This window comes from Oncorhynchus tshawytscha, linkage group LG10 (genome assembly GCF_018296145.1).
Source record: "Oncorhynchus tshawytscha isolate Ot180627B linkage group LG10, Otsh_v2.0, whole genome shotgun sequence".
NCBI lineage: Eukaryota > Metazoa > Chordata > Actinopteri > Salmoniformes > Salmonidae > Oncorhynchus > Oncorhynchus tshawytscha.
Window position 1 is genome coordinate 2143879 of NC_056438.1, and position 18173 is coordinate 2162051.

At 45.3% G+C, this 18173-nt stretch overlaps 1 protein-coding gene across 1 annotated transcript in view; it reads right to left on the reverse strand.

The window, feature by feature from the left end:
* LOC112239380 (mucin-19) overlaps positions 1-18173 on the reverse strand; it is a 76673-nt gene that overhangs the window by 54045 nt on the left and 4455 nt on the right. Inside the window, exon 2 of the mRNA XM_042327985.1 lies at positions 9479-12868. Within this exon, the coding sequence (XP_042183919.1) occupies positions 9479-12679 (3201 nt within the window). The 5' untranslated portion in view covers positions 12680-12868. The remainder of the gene's footprint in view (positions 1-9478; positions 12869-18173) is intronic.

Below are 18173 nucleotides of genomic sequence, written 5' to 3' on the forward strand. Positions count from 1 at the left end.
TACAGGTTTCCTCATGGGTCTATACTTCAGCATAACGTTTTCCTACAGGTTTCCTCATGGTTCTATACTTCAGCATAACGTTTTCCTTCAGGTTTCCTGCAGGTTTCCTCATGGTTCTATACTTCAGCATAACGTTTTCCTACAGGTTTCCTACAGGTTTCCTCATGGTTCTATACTTCAGCATTACGTTTTCCTGCAGGTTTCCTCATGGTTCTATACTTCAGCATAACGTTTTCCTTCAGGTTTCCTGCAGGTTTCCTCATGGTTCTATACTTCAGCATAACGTTTTCCTACAGGTTTCCTACAGGTTTCCTCATGGTTTCCTCATGGTTCTATACTTCAGCATAACGTTTTCCTACAGGTTTCCTCATGGTTCTATACTTCAGCATTACATTTTCCTACAGGTTTCCTCATGGTTTCCTCATGGTTCTATACTTCAGCATAACGTTTTCCTACAGGTTTCCTCATGGTTCTATACTTCAGCATAACGTTTTCCTACAGGTTTCCTCATGGTTCTATACTTCAGCATAACGTTTTCCTACAGGTTTCCTCATGGTTTCCTCATGGTTCTATACTTCAGCATAACGTTTTCCTACAGGTTTCCTACAGGTTTCCTCATGGTTCTATACTTCAGCATTACGTTTTCCTGCAGGTTTCCTCATGATTCTATACTTCAGCATAACGTTTTCCTACAGGTTTCCTACAGATTTCCTCATGGTTTCCTCATGGTTCTATACTTCAGCATAACGTTTTCCTACAGGTTTCCTCATGGTTCTATACTTCAGCATAACGTTTTCCTACAGGTTTCCTCATGGTTCTATACTTCAGCATAACGTTTTCCTACAGGTTTCCTGCAGGTTTCCTCATGGTTCTATACTTCAGCATAACGTTTTCCTACAGGTTTCCTCGTGGTTCTATACTTCAGCATAACGTTTTCCTACAGGTTTCCTGCAGGTTTCCTCATGGTTCTATACTTCAGCATAACGTTTTCCTACAGGTTTCCTATAGGTTTCCTCATGGTTCTATACTTCAGCATTACATTTTCCTACAGGTTTCCTCATAGTTTCCTCATGGTTCTATACTTCAGCATAATGTTTTCCTACAGGTTTCCTCATGGGTCTATACTTCAGCATAACGTTTTCCTACAGGTTTCCTACAGGTTTCCTCATGGTTTCCTCGTGGTTCTATACTTCAGCATAACGTTTTCCTACTGGTTTCCTCATGGTTCTATACTTCAGCATAAAGTTTTCCTGCAGGTTTCCTCGTGGTTCTATACTTCAGCATAACGTTTTCCTTCAGGTTTCCTGCAGGTTTCCTCATGGTTCTATACTTCAGCATAACGTTTTCCTACAGGTTTCCTACAGGTTTCCTCATGGTTCTATACTTCAGCATTACATTTTCCTACAGGTTTCCTCATGGTTTCCTCATGGTTCTATACTTCAGCATAACGTTTTCCTACAGTTTTCCTACAGGTTTCCTCATGGTTCTATACTTCAGCATAACGTTTTCCTACAGGTTTCCTACAGGTTTCCTCATGGTTCTATACTTCAGCATTACGTTTTCCTGCAGGTTTCCTCATGGTTCTATACTTCAGCATAACGTTTTCCTACAGGTTTCCTACAGGTTTCCTCATGGTTCTATACTTCAGCATTACATTTTCCTACAGGTTTCCTCATGGTTTCCTCATGGTTCTATACTTCAGCATAACGTTTTCCTACAGGTTTCCTACAGGTTTCCTCATGGGTCTATACTTCAGCATAACGTTTTCCTACAGGTTTCCTACAGGTTTCCTCATGGTTCTATACTTCAGCATTACGTTTTCCTGCAGGTTTCCTCATGGTTCTATACTTCAGCATAACGTTTTCCTACAGGTTTCCTACAGGTTTCCTCATGGTTCTATACTTCAGCATAACGTTTTCCTACAGGTTTCCTACAGGTTTCCTCATGGTTTCCTCGTGGTTCTATACTTCAGCATAACGTTTTCCTACTGGTTTCCTCATGGTTCTATACTTCAGCATAAAGTTTTCCTGCAGGTTTCCTCGTGGTTCTATACTTCAGCAGAACGTTTTCCTACAGGTTTCCTCATGGTTCAATACTTCAGCATAACATTTTCCTTCAGGTTTCCTGCAGGTTTCCTCATGGTTCTATACTTCAGCATAACGTTTTCCTACAGGTTTCCTACAGGTTTCCTCATGGTTTCCTCATGGTTCTATACTTCAGCATAACATTTTCCTTCAGGTTTCCTGCAGGTTTCCTCATGGTTCTATACTTCAGCATAACGTTTTCCTACAGGTTTCCTACAGGTTTCCTCATGGTTTCCTCATGGTTCTATACTTCAGCATTACATTTTCCTACAGGTTTCCTCATGGTTTCCTCATGGTTCTATACTTCAGCATAACGTTTTCCTACAGGTTTCCTACAGGTTTCCTCATGGTTTCCTCATGGTTCTATACTTCAGCATAACGTTTTCCTACAGGTTTCCTACAGGTTTCCTCATGGTTCTATACTTCAGCATTACATTTTCCTACAGGTTTCCTCATGGTTTCCTCATGGTTCTATACTTCAGCATAACGTTTTCCTACAGGTTTCCTACAGGTTTCCTCATGGGTCTATACTTCAGCATAACGTTTTCCTACAGGTTTCCTCATGGTTCTATACTTCAGCATTACGTTTTCCTGCAGGTTTCCTCATGGTTCTATACTTCAGCATAACGTTTTCCTACAGGTTTCCTACAGGTTTCCTCATGGTTCTATACTTCAGCATAACGTTTTCCTACAGGTTTCCTACAGGTTTCCTCATGGTTTCCTCGTGGTTCTATACTTCAGCATAACGTTTTCCTACTGGTTTCCTCATGGTTCTATACTTCAGCATAAAGTTTTCCTGCAGGTTTCCTCGTGGTTCTATACTTCAGCATAACGTTTTCCTACAGGTTTCCTCATGGTTCAATACTTCAGCATAACGTTTTCCTTCAGGTTTCCTGCAGGTTTCCTCATGGTTCTATACTTCAGCATAACGTTTTCCTACAGGTTTCCTACAGGTTTCCTCATGGTTTCCTCATGGTTCTATACTTCAGCATAACGTTTTCCTACAGGTTTCCTACAGGTTTCCTCATGGTTCTATACTTCAGCATTACGTTTTCCTGCAGGTTTCCTCATGATTCTATACTTCAGCATAACGTTTTCCTACAGGTTTCCTACAGGTTTCCTCATGGTTTCCTCATGGTTCTATACTTCAGCATAACGTTTTCCTACAGGTTTCCTCATGGTTCTATACTTCAGCATAACGTTTTCCTACAGGTTTCCTCATGGTTTCCTCATGGTTCTATACTTCAGCATAACGTTTTCCTACAGGTTTCCTCATGGTTCTATACTTCAGCATAACGTTTTCCTACAGGTTTCCTCATGGTTCTATACTTCAGCATAACGTTTTCCTTCAGGTTTCCTGCAGGTTTCCTCATGGTTCTATACTTCAGCATAACGTTTTCCTACAGGTTTCCTACAGGTTTCCTCATGGTTCTATACTTCAGCATTACGTTTTCCTGCAGGTTTCCTCATGGTTCTATACTTCAGCATAACGTTTTCCTTCAGGTTTCCTGCAGGTTTCCTCATGGTTCTATACTTCAGCATAACGTTTTCCTACAGGTTTCCTACAGGTTTCCTCATGGTTTCCTCATGGTTCTATACTTCAGCATAACGTTTTCCTACAGGTTTCCTCATGGTTCTATACTTCAGCATTACATTTTCCTACAGGTTTCCTCATGGTTTCCTCATGGTTCTATACTTCAGCATAACGTTTTCCTACAGGTTTCCTCATGGTTCTATACTTCAGGATAACGTTTTCCTACAGGTTTCCTCATGGTTCTATACTTCAGCATAACGTTTTCCTACAGGTTTCCTCATGGTTTCCTCATGGTTCTATACTTCAGCATAACGTTTTCCTACAGGTTTCCTACAGGTTTCCTCATGGTTCTATACTTCAGCATTACGTTTTCCTGCAGGTTTCCTCATGATTCTATACTTCAGCATAACGTTTTCCTACAGGTTTCCTACAGATTTCCTCATGGTTTCCTCATGGTTCTATACTTCAGCATAACGTTTTCCTACAGGTTTCCTCATGGTTCTATACTTCAGCATAACGTTTTCCTACAGGTTTCCTCATGGTTCTATACTTCAGCATAACGTTTTCCTACAGGTTTCCTGCAGGTTTCCTCATGGTTCTATACTTCAGCATAACGTTTTCCTACAGGTTTCATCGTGGTTCTATACTTCAGCATAACGTTTTCCTACAGGTTTCCTGCAGGTTTCCTCATGGTTCTATACTTCAGCATAACGTTTTCCTACAGGTTTCCTATAGGTTTCCTCATGGTTCTATACTTCAGCATTACATTTTCCTACAAGTTTCCTCATGGTTTCCTCATGGTTCTATACTTCAGCATAATGTTTTCCTACAGGTTTCCTCATGGGTCTATACTTCAGCATAACGTTTTCCTACAGGTTTCCTACAGGTTTCCTCATGGTTTCCTCGTGGTTCTATACTTCAGCATAACGTTTTCCTACTGGTTTCCTCATGGTTCTATACTTCAGCATAAAGTTTTCCTGCAGGTTTCCTCGTGGTTCTATACTTCAGCATAACGTTTTCCTTCAGGTTTCCTGCAGGTTTCCTCATGGTTCTATACTTCAGCATAACGTTTTCCTACAGGTTTCCTACAGGTTTCCTCATGGTTCTATACTTCAGCATTACATTTTCCTACAGGTTTCCTCATGGTTTCCTCATGGTTCTATACTTCAGCATAACGTTTTCCTACAGTTTTCCTACAGGTTTCCTCATGGTTCTATACTTCAGCATAACGTTTTCCTACAGGTTTCCTACAGGTTTCCTCATGGTTCTATACTTCAGCATTACGTTTTCCTGCAGGTTTCCTCATGGTTCTATACTTCAGCATAACGTTTTCCTACAGGTTTCCTACAGGTTTCCTCATGGTTCTATACTTCAGCATTACATTTTCCTACAGGTTTCCTCATGGTTTCCTCATGGTTCTATACTTCAGCATAACGTTTTCCTACAGGTTTCCTACAGGTTTCCTCATGGGTCTATACTTCAGCATAACGTTTTCCTACAGGTTTCCTACAGGTTTCCTCATGGTTCTATACTTCAGCATTACGTTTTCCTGCAGGTTTCCTCATGGTTCTATACTTCAGCATAACGTTTTCCTACAGGTTTCCTACAGGTATCCTCATGGTTCTATACTTCAGCATAACGTTTTCCTACAGGTTTCCTACAGGTTTCCTCATGGTTTCCTCGTGGTTCTATACTTCAGCATAACGTTTTCCTACTGGTTTCCTCATGGTTCTATACTTCAGCATAAAGTTTTCCTGCAGGTTTCCTCGTGGTTCCATACTTCAGCATAACGTTTTCCTACAGGTTTCCTCATGGTTCAATACTTCAGCATAACGTTTTCCTTCAGGTTTCCTGCAGGTTTCCTCATGGTTCTATACTTCAGCATAACGTTTTCCTACAGGTTTCCTACAGGTTTCCTCATGGTTTCCTCATGGTTCTATACTTCAGCATAACGTTTTCCTACAGGTTTCCTACAGGTTTCCTCATGGTTCTATACTTCAGCATTACGTTTTCCTGCAGGTTTCCTCATGATTCTATACTTCAGCATAACGTTTTCCTACAGGTTTCCTACAGGTTTCCTCATGGTTTCCTCATGGTTCTATACTTCAGCATAACGTTTTCCTACAGGTTTCCTCATGGTTCTATACTTCAGCATAACGTTTTCCTACAGGTTTCCTCATGGTTTCCTCATGGTTCTATACTTCAGCATAACGTTTTCCTACAGGTTTCCTACAGGTTTCCTCATGGTTCTATACTTCAGCATTACATTTTCCTACAGGTTTCCTCATGGTTTCCTCATGGTTCTATACTTCAGCATAATGTTTTCCTACAGGTTTCCTACAGGTTTCCTCATGGGTCTATACTTCAGCATAATGTTTTCCTACAGGTTTCCTACAGGTTTCCTCATGGTTTCCTCGTGGTTCTATACTTCAGCATAACGTTTTCCTACTGGTTTCCTCATGGTTCTATACTTCAGCATAACGTTTTCCTACAGGTTTCCTACAGGTTTCCTCATGGTTCTATACTTCAGCATTACGTTTTCCTGCAGGTTTCCTCATGGTTCTATACTTCAGCATAACGTTTTCCTACAGGTTTCCTCATGGTTTCCTCATGGTTCTATACTTCAGCATAACGTTTTCCTACAGGTTTCCTGCAGGTTTCCTCATGGTTCTATACTTCAGCATAACGTTTTCCTTCTGGTTTCCTCATGGTTCTATACTTCAGCATAACGTTTTCCTACAGGTTTCCTCGTGGTTCTATACTTCAGCATAACGTTTTCCTACAGGTTTCCTCGTGGTTCTATACTTCAGCATAACGTTTTCCTTCAGGTTTCCTCATGGTTCTATACTTCAGCATAACGTTTTCCTACAGGTTTCCTACAGGTTTCCTCATGGTTCTATACTTCAGCATAACGTTTTCCTACAGGTTTCCTCATGGTTCAATACTTCAGCATAACGTTTTCCTCCAGGTTTCCTACTGGTTTCCTCATGGTTCTATTTAAAGTCATGTTTGGAAATTGTTCAGAGAATTTTAAAAACATACACTCCTCTACAGGATGGGGTGTCCCTAAACCGGGATGTTTGTTGCTAACGTGCACTGATGTGACTAGTATACAACAGCCAACTCTCTGGGACATAGACATGTCTTATATGGGCAGAAAGCTTAAATTATTGTTAATATGTCCAATTAACAGTAGCTATTACAGTGAGGAGAGTGAGGAGAGTGAGGATAGTGAGGAGAATGAGGAGAGTGAGGAGAGCGAGGAGAGCGAGGAGAGCGAGGAGAACGAGGAGAACGAGGAGAGCGAGGATAGTGAGGAGAGCGAGGAGAGCGAGGAGAGCGAGGAGAGCGAGGATATTGAGGAGAGTGAGAAGAGTGAGGAGAGCGAGGAGAGCGAGGAGAGCGAGGAGAGCGAGGAGAGCGAGGAGAGCGAGGAGAGCGAGGAGAGCGAGGATAGTGAGGAGAGGAGAGTGAGGAGAGAGGAGAGGAGGAGAGCGAGGAGAGGATAGCGAGGAGAGGAGGAGAGCGAGGATAGCGATAGTGAGGAGAGTGAGGAGAGTGAGGAGGAGCGAGGAGAGCGAGGAGAGTGAGGAGAGCGAGGATAGTGAGGAGAGCGAGGATAGTGAGGAGAGTGAGGAGAGCGAGGAGAGCGAGGATATTGAGGAGAGTGAGAAGAGTGAGAAGAGTGAGGAGAGCGAGGAGAGCGAGGAGAGCGAGGAGAGCGAGGAGAGTGCACAACAACAAAACACTTCTATCATGGCAACTGGTTTGATACATTCACCTCTGAAGGTATATAATGTACTTACATTCGTCAAAATAATACGTCAAAATAACCTAGAATTTACATTCTCAGAACATTGATAAAACGGAACAGCTTCTACCCACAAGGCCATAAGACCGCTAACTAGTTAGTTAAATAGTTAACTCTTTTGACTCATCATATATACGGTTCTGTCACTGTTTGTTATCTATCCTGTTGCCGAGTCACTTTATTCATAGTTAAATGTACATATCAAACCCAATGACCTCGTACCCCTAAACATGGACTCAGTACTGGTACCCAGTGTATACAGCCAAGTTATTACCTCGTACCCCTACACATGGACTCAGTACTGGTACCCAGTGTGTATACTATACAGCCAAGTTATTACCTCGTACCCCTACACATGGACTCAGTACTGGTACCCAGTGTGTATACTATATAGCCAAGTTATTACCTCGTACCCCTACATATGGACTCAGTACTGGTACCCAGTGTATATACTATATAGCCAAGTTATTACCTCGTACCCCTACACATGGACTCAGTACTGGTACCCAGTGTATACAGCCAAGTTATTACCTCATACCCCTACACATGGACTCAGTACTGGTACCCAGTGTATACAGCCATGTTATTACCTCGTACCACCAAAACATGGACTCAGTACTGGTACCCAGTGTATATACTATACAGCCAAGTTATTACCTTGTACCCCTGCACATAGACTCAGTACTGGTACCCAGTGTATACAGCCAAGTTATTACCTCATACCCCTGCACATAGACTCAGTACTGGTACCCAGTGTATACAGCCAAGTTATTACCTCGTACCCCTGCACCTAGACTCAGTACTGGTACCCAGTGTGTATACTATATAGCCAAGTTATTACCTCGTACCCCTACACATGGACTCAGTACCGGTACCCAGTGTATACAGCCAAGTTATTCCATCGTACCCCTACACATGGACTCAGTACTGGTACCCAGTGTATATAGCCAAGTTATTACCTCGTACCCCTGCACCTAGACTCAGTACTGGTACCCAGTGTATATAGCCAAGTTATTACCTCTTACCCCTACACATGGACTCAGTACTAGTACCCAGTGTATATAGCCAAGTTATTACCTCGTACCCCTACACATGGACTCAGTACTAGTACCCAGTGTATATACTATATAGCATAGGTTATTGTTACTCATTGTGGATTTATTCCTCCTATTATTATTTTCTACTGTTTCTCTAGTCTACACCTGTTGTTTACCAAGGCCCGTAAATAAACATTTCACTGTTGGTCTACACCTGTTGTTTACCAAGGCCCGTAAATAAACATTTCACTGTTGGTCTACACCTGTTGTTTACCAAGGCCCGTAAATAAACATTTCACTGTTGGTCTACACCTGTTGTTTACCAAGGCCCATAAATAAACATTTCACTGTTGGTCTACACCTGTTGTTTACCAAGGCCCGTAAATAAACATTTCACTGTTGGTCTACACCTGTTGTTTACCAAGGCCCGTAAATAAACATTTCACTGTTGGTCTACACCTGTTGTTTACCAAGGCCCATAAATAAACATTTCACTGTTGGTCTACACCTGTTGTTTACCAAGGCCCATAAATAAACATTTCACTGTTGGTCTACACCTGTTGTTTACCAAGGCCCGTAAATAAACATTTCACTGTTGGTCTACACCTGTTGTTTACCAAGGCCCGTAAATAAACATTTCACTGTTGGTCTACACCTGTTGTTTACCAAGGCCCATAAATAAACATTTCACTGTTGGTCTACACCTGTTGTTTACCAAGGCCCGTAAATAAACATTTCACTGTTGGTCTACACCTGTTGTTTACCAAGGCCCGTAAATAAACATTTCACTGTTGGTCTACACCTGTGGTTTACCAAGCATGTGACAAATAACATTTGATTTGATTTGTGAGCAGGTGTATGTGTGTGTGTTATGTTTGTGTGTGTGTGTTATTGTGTTAATGTGTGTGTGTGTGGGTGTGTCTGTGTGTGTGTGTGTGTGTGTGTGTGTGTGTTAATATATGTGTGTGTTAATGTGTGTGTGTGTGTGTGTGTGTGTGTGTCTGTCTCCTACCTCTAGCTGTATACTCCCAGCCTTCTTCTTCAGTTCGTCACACTTCCTGAACTTACAGATCTGATGACCTGTCTTCCTGTTTCTACAGGCTGAACACACCCCACAGTTAATCAGTCTTCTGCAGGGGGCACACACTCCACACCGCTTCCTCTTCCTCTTGGAGGCTCCTGACCCCTGACCCCCAGAGGTCATCCCCGGGGAAGTCGAGGGGCAGGGGGAGGAGTTAGTCTGGTTGGCGTGGTGGCAGTCCGATAGCATCTGGTTGTGGTTGGTCGCCATCTGGAAGTGGGACGAGTCTGGAATGTTGACGCCATTGTGCGACCCCATCGCCATGACGATGACCCCGGGTGGTAACCCCAACATTCCAGCGGGGAAGTTGGGCATGTTGACCCCGTTGGCTCCTCCTCCTCCATTGCAGCTGCTGTTGCGATCTGATAGGCTGAGCATGTCCTGGTGGGTGTGGCCTTGTTTTGTCATGTGATCGGTGGTCGTGTAGCCCGACAGGAAGTTGTTATTCCCGTGGTGATGATGTGTTTCCTGTCCCTGTGAGGAGGAGGCATGTCCTCCGTGCTGCTTCCCCTCACCGCCGGTCCGGTGGGGGTGGGGCTGCATGTGCGTTGCCAAGGGCGGCGGGTGCGTTGTGGGAGGAGCCAGGGGTGTGGCCTGATGTACGGGAGGTTTCCGCCCCCACAGCATCGCCGCTGCATTGATGTTCATGTTGACGTTGTCATGGCAGCCCCAAGGCGTCACTCCCGCTACGCCAAGCCTGCCGCCGGGGAACATGGGAGGAGTGATTCGGGCGAGCTTGGCCGACTGAGGGAAATTCATGCTGTTAACAGCGTTCATGTTCACGTTAGTTTTAGCATAGAAGTTAGCGAAAGATCGGTATCGCTCCATCTCAGCCGTATAGTCCAAGACCGGGGTTAGACCACAACCGTCCATGGTGACCGCACAGCACTGACCGTGGTGGTTGTGACCGTTTGTGGTTGTGGTTGAGGAGTGGCTGTGAACGCTATGGTCGTATTGACTGGGACCGTTCTCTATACCACTAGACCTGGTTAGACCGTTCTCTATACCACTAGACCTGGTTAGACCGTTCTCTACACCACTAGACCTGGTTAGACCGTTCTCTACACCACTAGACCTGGTTAGACCGTTCTCTATACCACTAGACCTGGTTAGACCGTTCTCTATACCACTAGACCTGGTTAGACCGTTCTCTACACCACTAGACCTGGTTCGACCGTTCTCTATACCACTAGACCTGGTTAGACCATTCTCTATACCACTAGACCTGGTTAGACCGTTCTCTATACCACTAGACCTGGTTAGACCGTTCTCTATACCTCCAGACCTGGTTAGACCGTTCTCTACACCACTAGACCTGGTTAGACCGTTCTCTACACCACTAGACCTGGTTAGACCGTTCTCTATACCACTAGACCTGGTTAGACCGTTCTCTACACCACTAGACCTGGTTAGACCGTTCTCTACACAGATGGACCTGGTTAGACCGTTCTCTATACCACTAGACCTGGTTAGACCGTTCTCTATACCTCTAGACCTGGTTAGACCGTTCTCTATACCACTAGACCTGGTTAGACCGTTCTCTATACCACTAGACCTGGTTAGACCGTTCTCTACACAGATGGATCTGGTTAGACCGTTCTCTATACCACTAGACCTGGTTAGACCATCCTCCACACCACTAGACCTGGTTAGACCGTTCTCTATACCACTAGACCTGGTTAGACCGTTCTCTATACCACTAGACCTAGTTAGACTGTTCTCCACACCACTAGACCTGGTTAGACCGTTCTCTATACCACTAGACCTGGTTAGACCGTTCTCTATACCACTAGACCTAGTTAGACCGTTCTCTATACCACTAGACCTGGTTAGACCGTTCTCTACACCACTAGACCTGGTTAGACCGTTCTCTATACCACTAGACCTGGTTAGACCGTTCTCTATACCACTAGACCTGGTTAGACCGTTCTCTACACCACTAGACCTGGTTAGACCATTCTCTATACCACTAGACCTGGTTAGACCGTTCTCTACACAGATGGACCTGGTTAGACCGTTCTCTATACCTCTAGACCTGGTTAGACCGTTCTCTATACCACTAGACCTGGTTAGACCGTTCTCTACACCACTAGACCTGGTTAGACCGTTCTCTATACCACTAGACCTGGTTAGACCGTTCTCTACACCACTAGACCTGGTTAGACTGTTCTCTACACAGATGGACCTGGTTAGACTGTTCTCTACACCACTAGACCTGGTTAGACTTTTCTCTACACCACTAGACCTGGTTAGACCGTTCTCTACACCACTAGACCTGGTTAGACCATTCTCTATACCACTAGACCTGGTTAGACCGTTCTCTATACCACTAGACCTGGTTAGACCGTTCTCTATACCACTAGACCTGGTTAGACCGTTCTCTATACCACTAGACCTAGTTAGACCGTTCTCTATACCACCAGACCTGGTTAGACCGTTCTCTATACCACTAGACCTGGTTAGACCGTTCTCTACACCACTAGACCTGGTTAGACCGTTCTCTACACCACTAGACCTGGTTAGACCGTTCTCTACACCACTAGACCTGGTTAGACCGTTCTCTATACCACTAGACCTGGTTAGACCGTTCTCTATACCACTAGACCTGGTTAGACCGTTCTCTACACCACTAGACCTGGTTAGACCGTTCTCTATACCACTAGACCTGGTTAGACCGTTCTCTATACCACTAGACCTGGTTAGACCGTTCTCTATACCACTAGACCTGGTTAGACCGTTCTCTACACCACTAGACCTGGTTAGACCGTTCTCTATACCACTAGACCTGGTTAGACCGTTCTCTATACCACTAGACCTGGTTAGACCGTTCTCTATACCACTAGACCTGGTTAGACTGTTCTCTATACCACTAGACCTGGTTAGACCGTTCTCTATACCACTAGACCTGGTTAGACCGTTCTCTATACCACTAGACCTGGTTAGACCGTTCTCTATACCACTAGACCTGGTTAGACCGTTCTCTATACCACTAGACCTGGTTAGACTGTTCTCTATACCACTAGACCTGGTTAGACCGTTCTCTATACCACTAGACCTGGTTAGACCGTTCTCTATACCACTAGACCTGGTTAGACCGTTCTCTACACAGATGGACCTGGTCAGATCGAACATGACAACAGGGAACACGATTGGAGAAATTGCCGTTGTGGTCAGTTACAGGTCCCGTCACTCTGGTCACGTTGTGGTCAGTTTCAGGTCCCGTCACTCTGGTCACGTTGTGGTCAGTTACAGGTCCCGTCACTCTGGTCACGTTGGTTAGTCTGGAGGAGAGTTAACCCTTTATGGTCTCAGCAGACCTCACTGGAGGAGAGAAACAGAGAGAAAAGAAAATAAGCATTTTAATGCTCAACTTTACATACGTTATATAGACATACAGTATATACAACAATAAAATATGCATATTCATCCATGTTGAATTTATAAATGGGTTAAATACATGTGGACTATCTCAATGTTAGCAAGGATCTATTTTTCATCTTGACCTTTATTTAACTAGGCAGTTAAGAACAAATTCTCATTTTCAATGACGGTCTAAGGAACAGTGGATTAGCTGCCTTGTTCAGGTGAACAGTGGGTTAACTGCCTTGTTCAGGGGAACAGTGGATTAGCTGCCTTGTTCAGGGGAACAGTGGGTTAACTGCCTTGTTCAGGGGAACAGTGGGTTAACTGCCTTGTTCAGGGAACAGTGGGTTAACTGTCTTGTTCAGGGAACAGTGGGGTTAACTGCCTTGTTCAGGGGAACAGTGGGTTAACTGCCTTGTTCAGGGAACAGTGGGTTAACTGCCTTGTTCAGGGAACAGTGGGTTAACTGCCTTGTTCAGGGGAACAGTGGGTTAACTGCCTTGTTCAGGGAACAGTGGGTTAACTACCTTGTTCAGGGGAACAGTGGGTTAACAGCCTTGTTCAGGGGAACAGTGGGTTAACTGCCTTGTTCAGGGAACAGTGGGTTAACTGCCTTGTTCAGGGAACAGTGGGTTAACTGCCTTGTTCAGGGGAACAGTGGGTTAACTGCCTTGTTCAGGGGAACAGTGGGTTAACTGCCTTGTTCAGGGAACAGTGGGTTAACTGCCTTGTTCAGGGGAACAGTGGGTTAACAGCCTTGTTCAGGGGAACAGTGGGTTAACTGCCTTGTTCAGGGAACAGTGGGTTAACTGCCTTGTTCAGGGAACAGTGGGGTTAACAGCCTTGTTCAGGGAACAGTGGGTTAACTGCCTTGTTCAGGGGAACAGTGTGTTAACTGCCTTGTCCAGGGGAACAGTGGGTTAACTGCCTTGTTCAGGGAACAGTGGGGTTAACAGCCTTGTTCAGGGGAACAGTGGGTTAACTGCCTTGTTCAGGGGAACAGTGGGTTAACTGCCTTGTTCAGGGGAACAGTGGGTTAACTGCCTTGTTCAGGGGAACAGTGGGTTAACTGCCTTGTTCAGGGGCAGCACGACAGATTTTTATCTTGTCCGCTCGAGGATTTGATCTTCCAACCTTTCGGTTATTAGTCCAATGCTCTAACCACTGGGCTACCTGCCGCCCTTATCCACTGTCTAGTTTGACCTGGCTATATCCTGTCTAGTTTGACCTGACTATATCCTGTCTAGTTTGACCTGACTATATCCTGTCATAGTTTGACTTAACTATATCCTGTCATAGTTTGACCTGACTAAATCCTGTCATAGTTTGACCTGACTATATCCTGTCTAGTTTGACCTGACTATATCCTGTCTAGTTTGACCTGACTATATCCTGTCATAGTTTGACCTGACTATATCCTGTCATCTTCTTCTCTTTCTGCAATACCTCATCCTCCTTTCTGTTCCTCCCTGGCCCCTCAAAACTTTCCCTCAACCCTCTCTCTCTCAGGGTTTCTGGTTTCAGTGCTCTCACTCTCCTCTACACCCCCATTTCTCTATTTATCTCTCTCTCTCTCTCTCTCTCTAATGGACAAATCTGATATGTTACAGGAATGTTCTTCCGACAACAGTAAAATAACTTCCCCTGCACCAAGCCCAGAGAGTGTGTGTTTCTGTGTGAGTGTGATAAGATTAATTGGTTTGGATCAATATTTGATGTACTCATCAGTGACGAACTCTGCAGGTTTGTGTCAATGCATCCTCTAAATTATCTATATGACGCTGTGTGTGTGTGGGGGGGGTCATCATCATCATGCCGCCGGGGACCAAATTACTTCATCATCATGAGACAGGTCCTGCGACCAGATGACCTCATCATCATGAGACAGGTCATGTGACCAGATGACCTCATCATCATGAGACAGGTCCTGCGACCAGATGATCTCATCATCATGAGACAGGTCATGTGACCAGATGACATCATCATGAGACAGGTCCTGTGACCAGATAACCCCATTATCATCATCAGACATGTCCTGCAACCAGATGACCTCATCATCATGAGACAGGTCCTGAGACCAGGTGATCATCATGAGACAGGTCCTGAGACCAGGTGATCATCATGAGACAGGTCCTGAGACCAGATGATCATCATGAGACAGGCCCTGAGACCAGGTGATCATCATGAGACAGGTTCTGAGACCAGGTGATCATCATGAGACAGGTCCTGAGACCAGATGAACTCATCATCATGAGACAGGTCCTGAGACCAGGTGATCATCATGAGACAGGTCCTGAGACCAGGTGAACTCATCATCATGAGACAGGTCCTGAGACCAGGTGATCATCATGAGACAGGTCCTGAGACCAGGTGATCATCATGAGACAGGTCCTGAGACCACATGACCTCATGAGACAGGTCCTGAGACCAGGTGATCATCATGAGACAGGTCCTGAGACCAGGTGATCATCATGAGACAGGTCCTGAGACCAGATGAACTCATCATCATGAGACAGGTCCTGAGACCAGGTGATCATCATGAGACAGGTCCTGAGACCAGGTGATCATCATGAGACAGGTCCTGAGACCACATGACCTCATGAGACAGGTCCTGAGACCAGGTGATCATCATGAGACAGGTCCTGAGACCAGATGACTTCATCATCATGAGACAGGTCCTGCGACCAGATGACCTCATCATCATGAGACAGGTCCTGTGACCAGATGACCTCATCATCATGAGACAGGTCCTGTGACCAGATGACCTCATCATCATGAGACAGGTCCTGTGACCAGATGACCTCATCATCATGAGACAGGTCCTGTGACCAGATGACCTCATCATCATGAGACCGGTCCTGTGACCAGATGACCTTATCATCATGAGACAGGTCATGTGACCAGATGACCTCATCATCATGAGACAGGTCCTGCGACCAGATGATCTCATCATCATGAGACAGGTCATGTGACCAGATGACCTCATCATCATGAGACAGGTCCTGTGACCAGATAACCCCATTATCATCATCAGACATGTCCTGCGACCAGATGACCTCATCATCATGAGACAGGTCCTGAGACCAGGTGATCATCATGAGACAGGTCCTGCGACCAGATGACCTCATCATCATGAGACAGGTCATGTGACCAGATGACCTCATCATCATGAGACAGGTCCTGCGACCAGATGATCTCATCATCATGAGACAGGTCATGTGACCAGATGACATCATCATGAGACAGGTCCTGTGACCAGATAACCCCATTATCATCATCAGACATGTCCTGCAACCAGATGACCTCATCATCATGAGACAGGTCCTGAGACCAGGTGATCATCATGAGACAGGTCCTGAGACCAGGTGATCATCATGAGACAGGTCCTGAGACCAGATGACCTCATCATCATGAGACAGGTCCTGAGACCAGATGATCATCATGAGACAGGTCCTGAGACCAGGTGATCATCATGAGACAGGTCCTGAGACCAGGTGATCATCATGAGACAGGTCCTGAGACCAGATGAACTCATCATCATGAGACAGGTCCTGAGACCAGGTGATCATCATGAGACAGGTCCTGAGACCAGGTGATCATCATGAGACAGGTCCTGCGACCAGATGACCTCATCATCATGAGACAGGTCATGTGACCAGATGACCTCATCATCATGAGACAGGTCCTGCGACCGGATGATCTCATCATCATGAGACAGGTCATGTGACCAGATGACATCATCATGAGACAGGTCCTGTGACCAGATAACCCCATTATCATCATCAGACATGTCCTGCAACCAGATGACCTCATCATCATGAGACAGGTCCTGAGACCAGGTGATCATCATGAGACAGGTCCTGAGACCAGGTGATCATCATGAGACAGGTCCTGAGACCAGATGACCTCATCATCATGAGACAGGTCCTGAGACCAGATGATCATCATGAGACAGGTCCTGAGACCAGGTGATCATCATGAGACAGGTCCTGAGACCAGGTGATCATCATGAGACAGGTCCTGAGACCAGATGAACTCATCATCATGAGACAGGTCCTGAGACCAGGTGATCATCATGAGACAGGTCCTGAGACCAGGTGATCATCATGAGACAGGTCCTGAGACCACATGACCTCATGAGACAGGTCCTGAGACCAGGTGATCATCATGCGACAGGTCCTGAGACCAGGTGATCATCATGAGACAGGTCCTGAGACCAGATGAACTCATCATCATGAGACAGGTCCTGAGACCAGGTGATCATCATGAGACAGGTCCTGAGACCAGGTGATCATCATGAGACAGGTCCTGAGACCACATGACCTCATGAGACAGGTCCTGAGACCAGGTGATCATCATGAGACAGGTCCTGAGACCAGATGACTTCATCATCATGAGACAGGTCCTGCGACCAGATGACCTCATCATCATGAGACAGGTCCTGTGACCAGATGACCTCATCATCATGAGACCTCATCATCATGAGACAGGTCCTGAGACCAGGTGATCATCATGAGACAGGTCCTGAGACCAGGTGATCATCATGAGACAGGTCCTGAGACCAGATGACCTCATCATCATGAGACAGGTCCTGAGACCAGGTGATCATCATGAGACAGGTCCTGCGACCAGATGACCTCATCATCATGAGACAGGTCATGTGACCAGATGACCTCATCATCATGAGACAGGTCCTGCGACCAGATGATCTCATCATCATGAGACAGGTCATGTGACCAGATGACATCATCATGAGACAGGTCCTGTGACCAGATAATCATGAGACAGGTCCTGAGACCAGGTGATCCCCATTATCATCATCAGACATGTCCTGCAACCAGATGACCTCATCATCATGAGACAGGTCCTGAGACCAGGTGATCATCATGAGACAGGTCCTGAGACCAGGTGATCATCATGAGACAGGTCCTGAGACCATGATGACCATCATCATGAGACAGGTCCTGACCAGGTGATCATCATGAGACAGGTCCTGAGACCAGGTGATCATCATGAGACAGGTCCTGCGACCAGATGACCTCATCATCATGAGACAGGTCATGTGACCAGATGACCTCATCATCATGAGACAGGTCCTGTGACCAGATCTCATCATCATGAGACAGGTCATGTGACCAGATGATCATCATCATGAGACAGGTCCTGTGACCAGATAACCCCATTATCATCATCAGACATGTCCTGCAACCAGATGACCTCATCATCATGAGACAGGTCCTGAGACCAGGTGATCATCATGAGA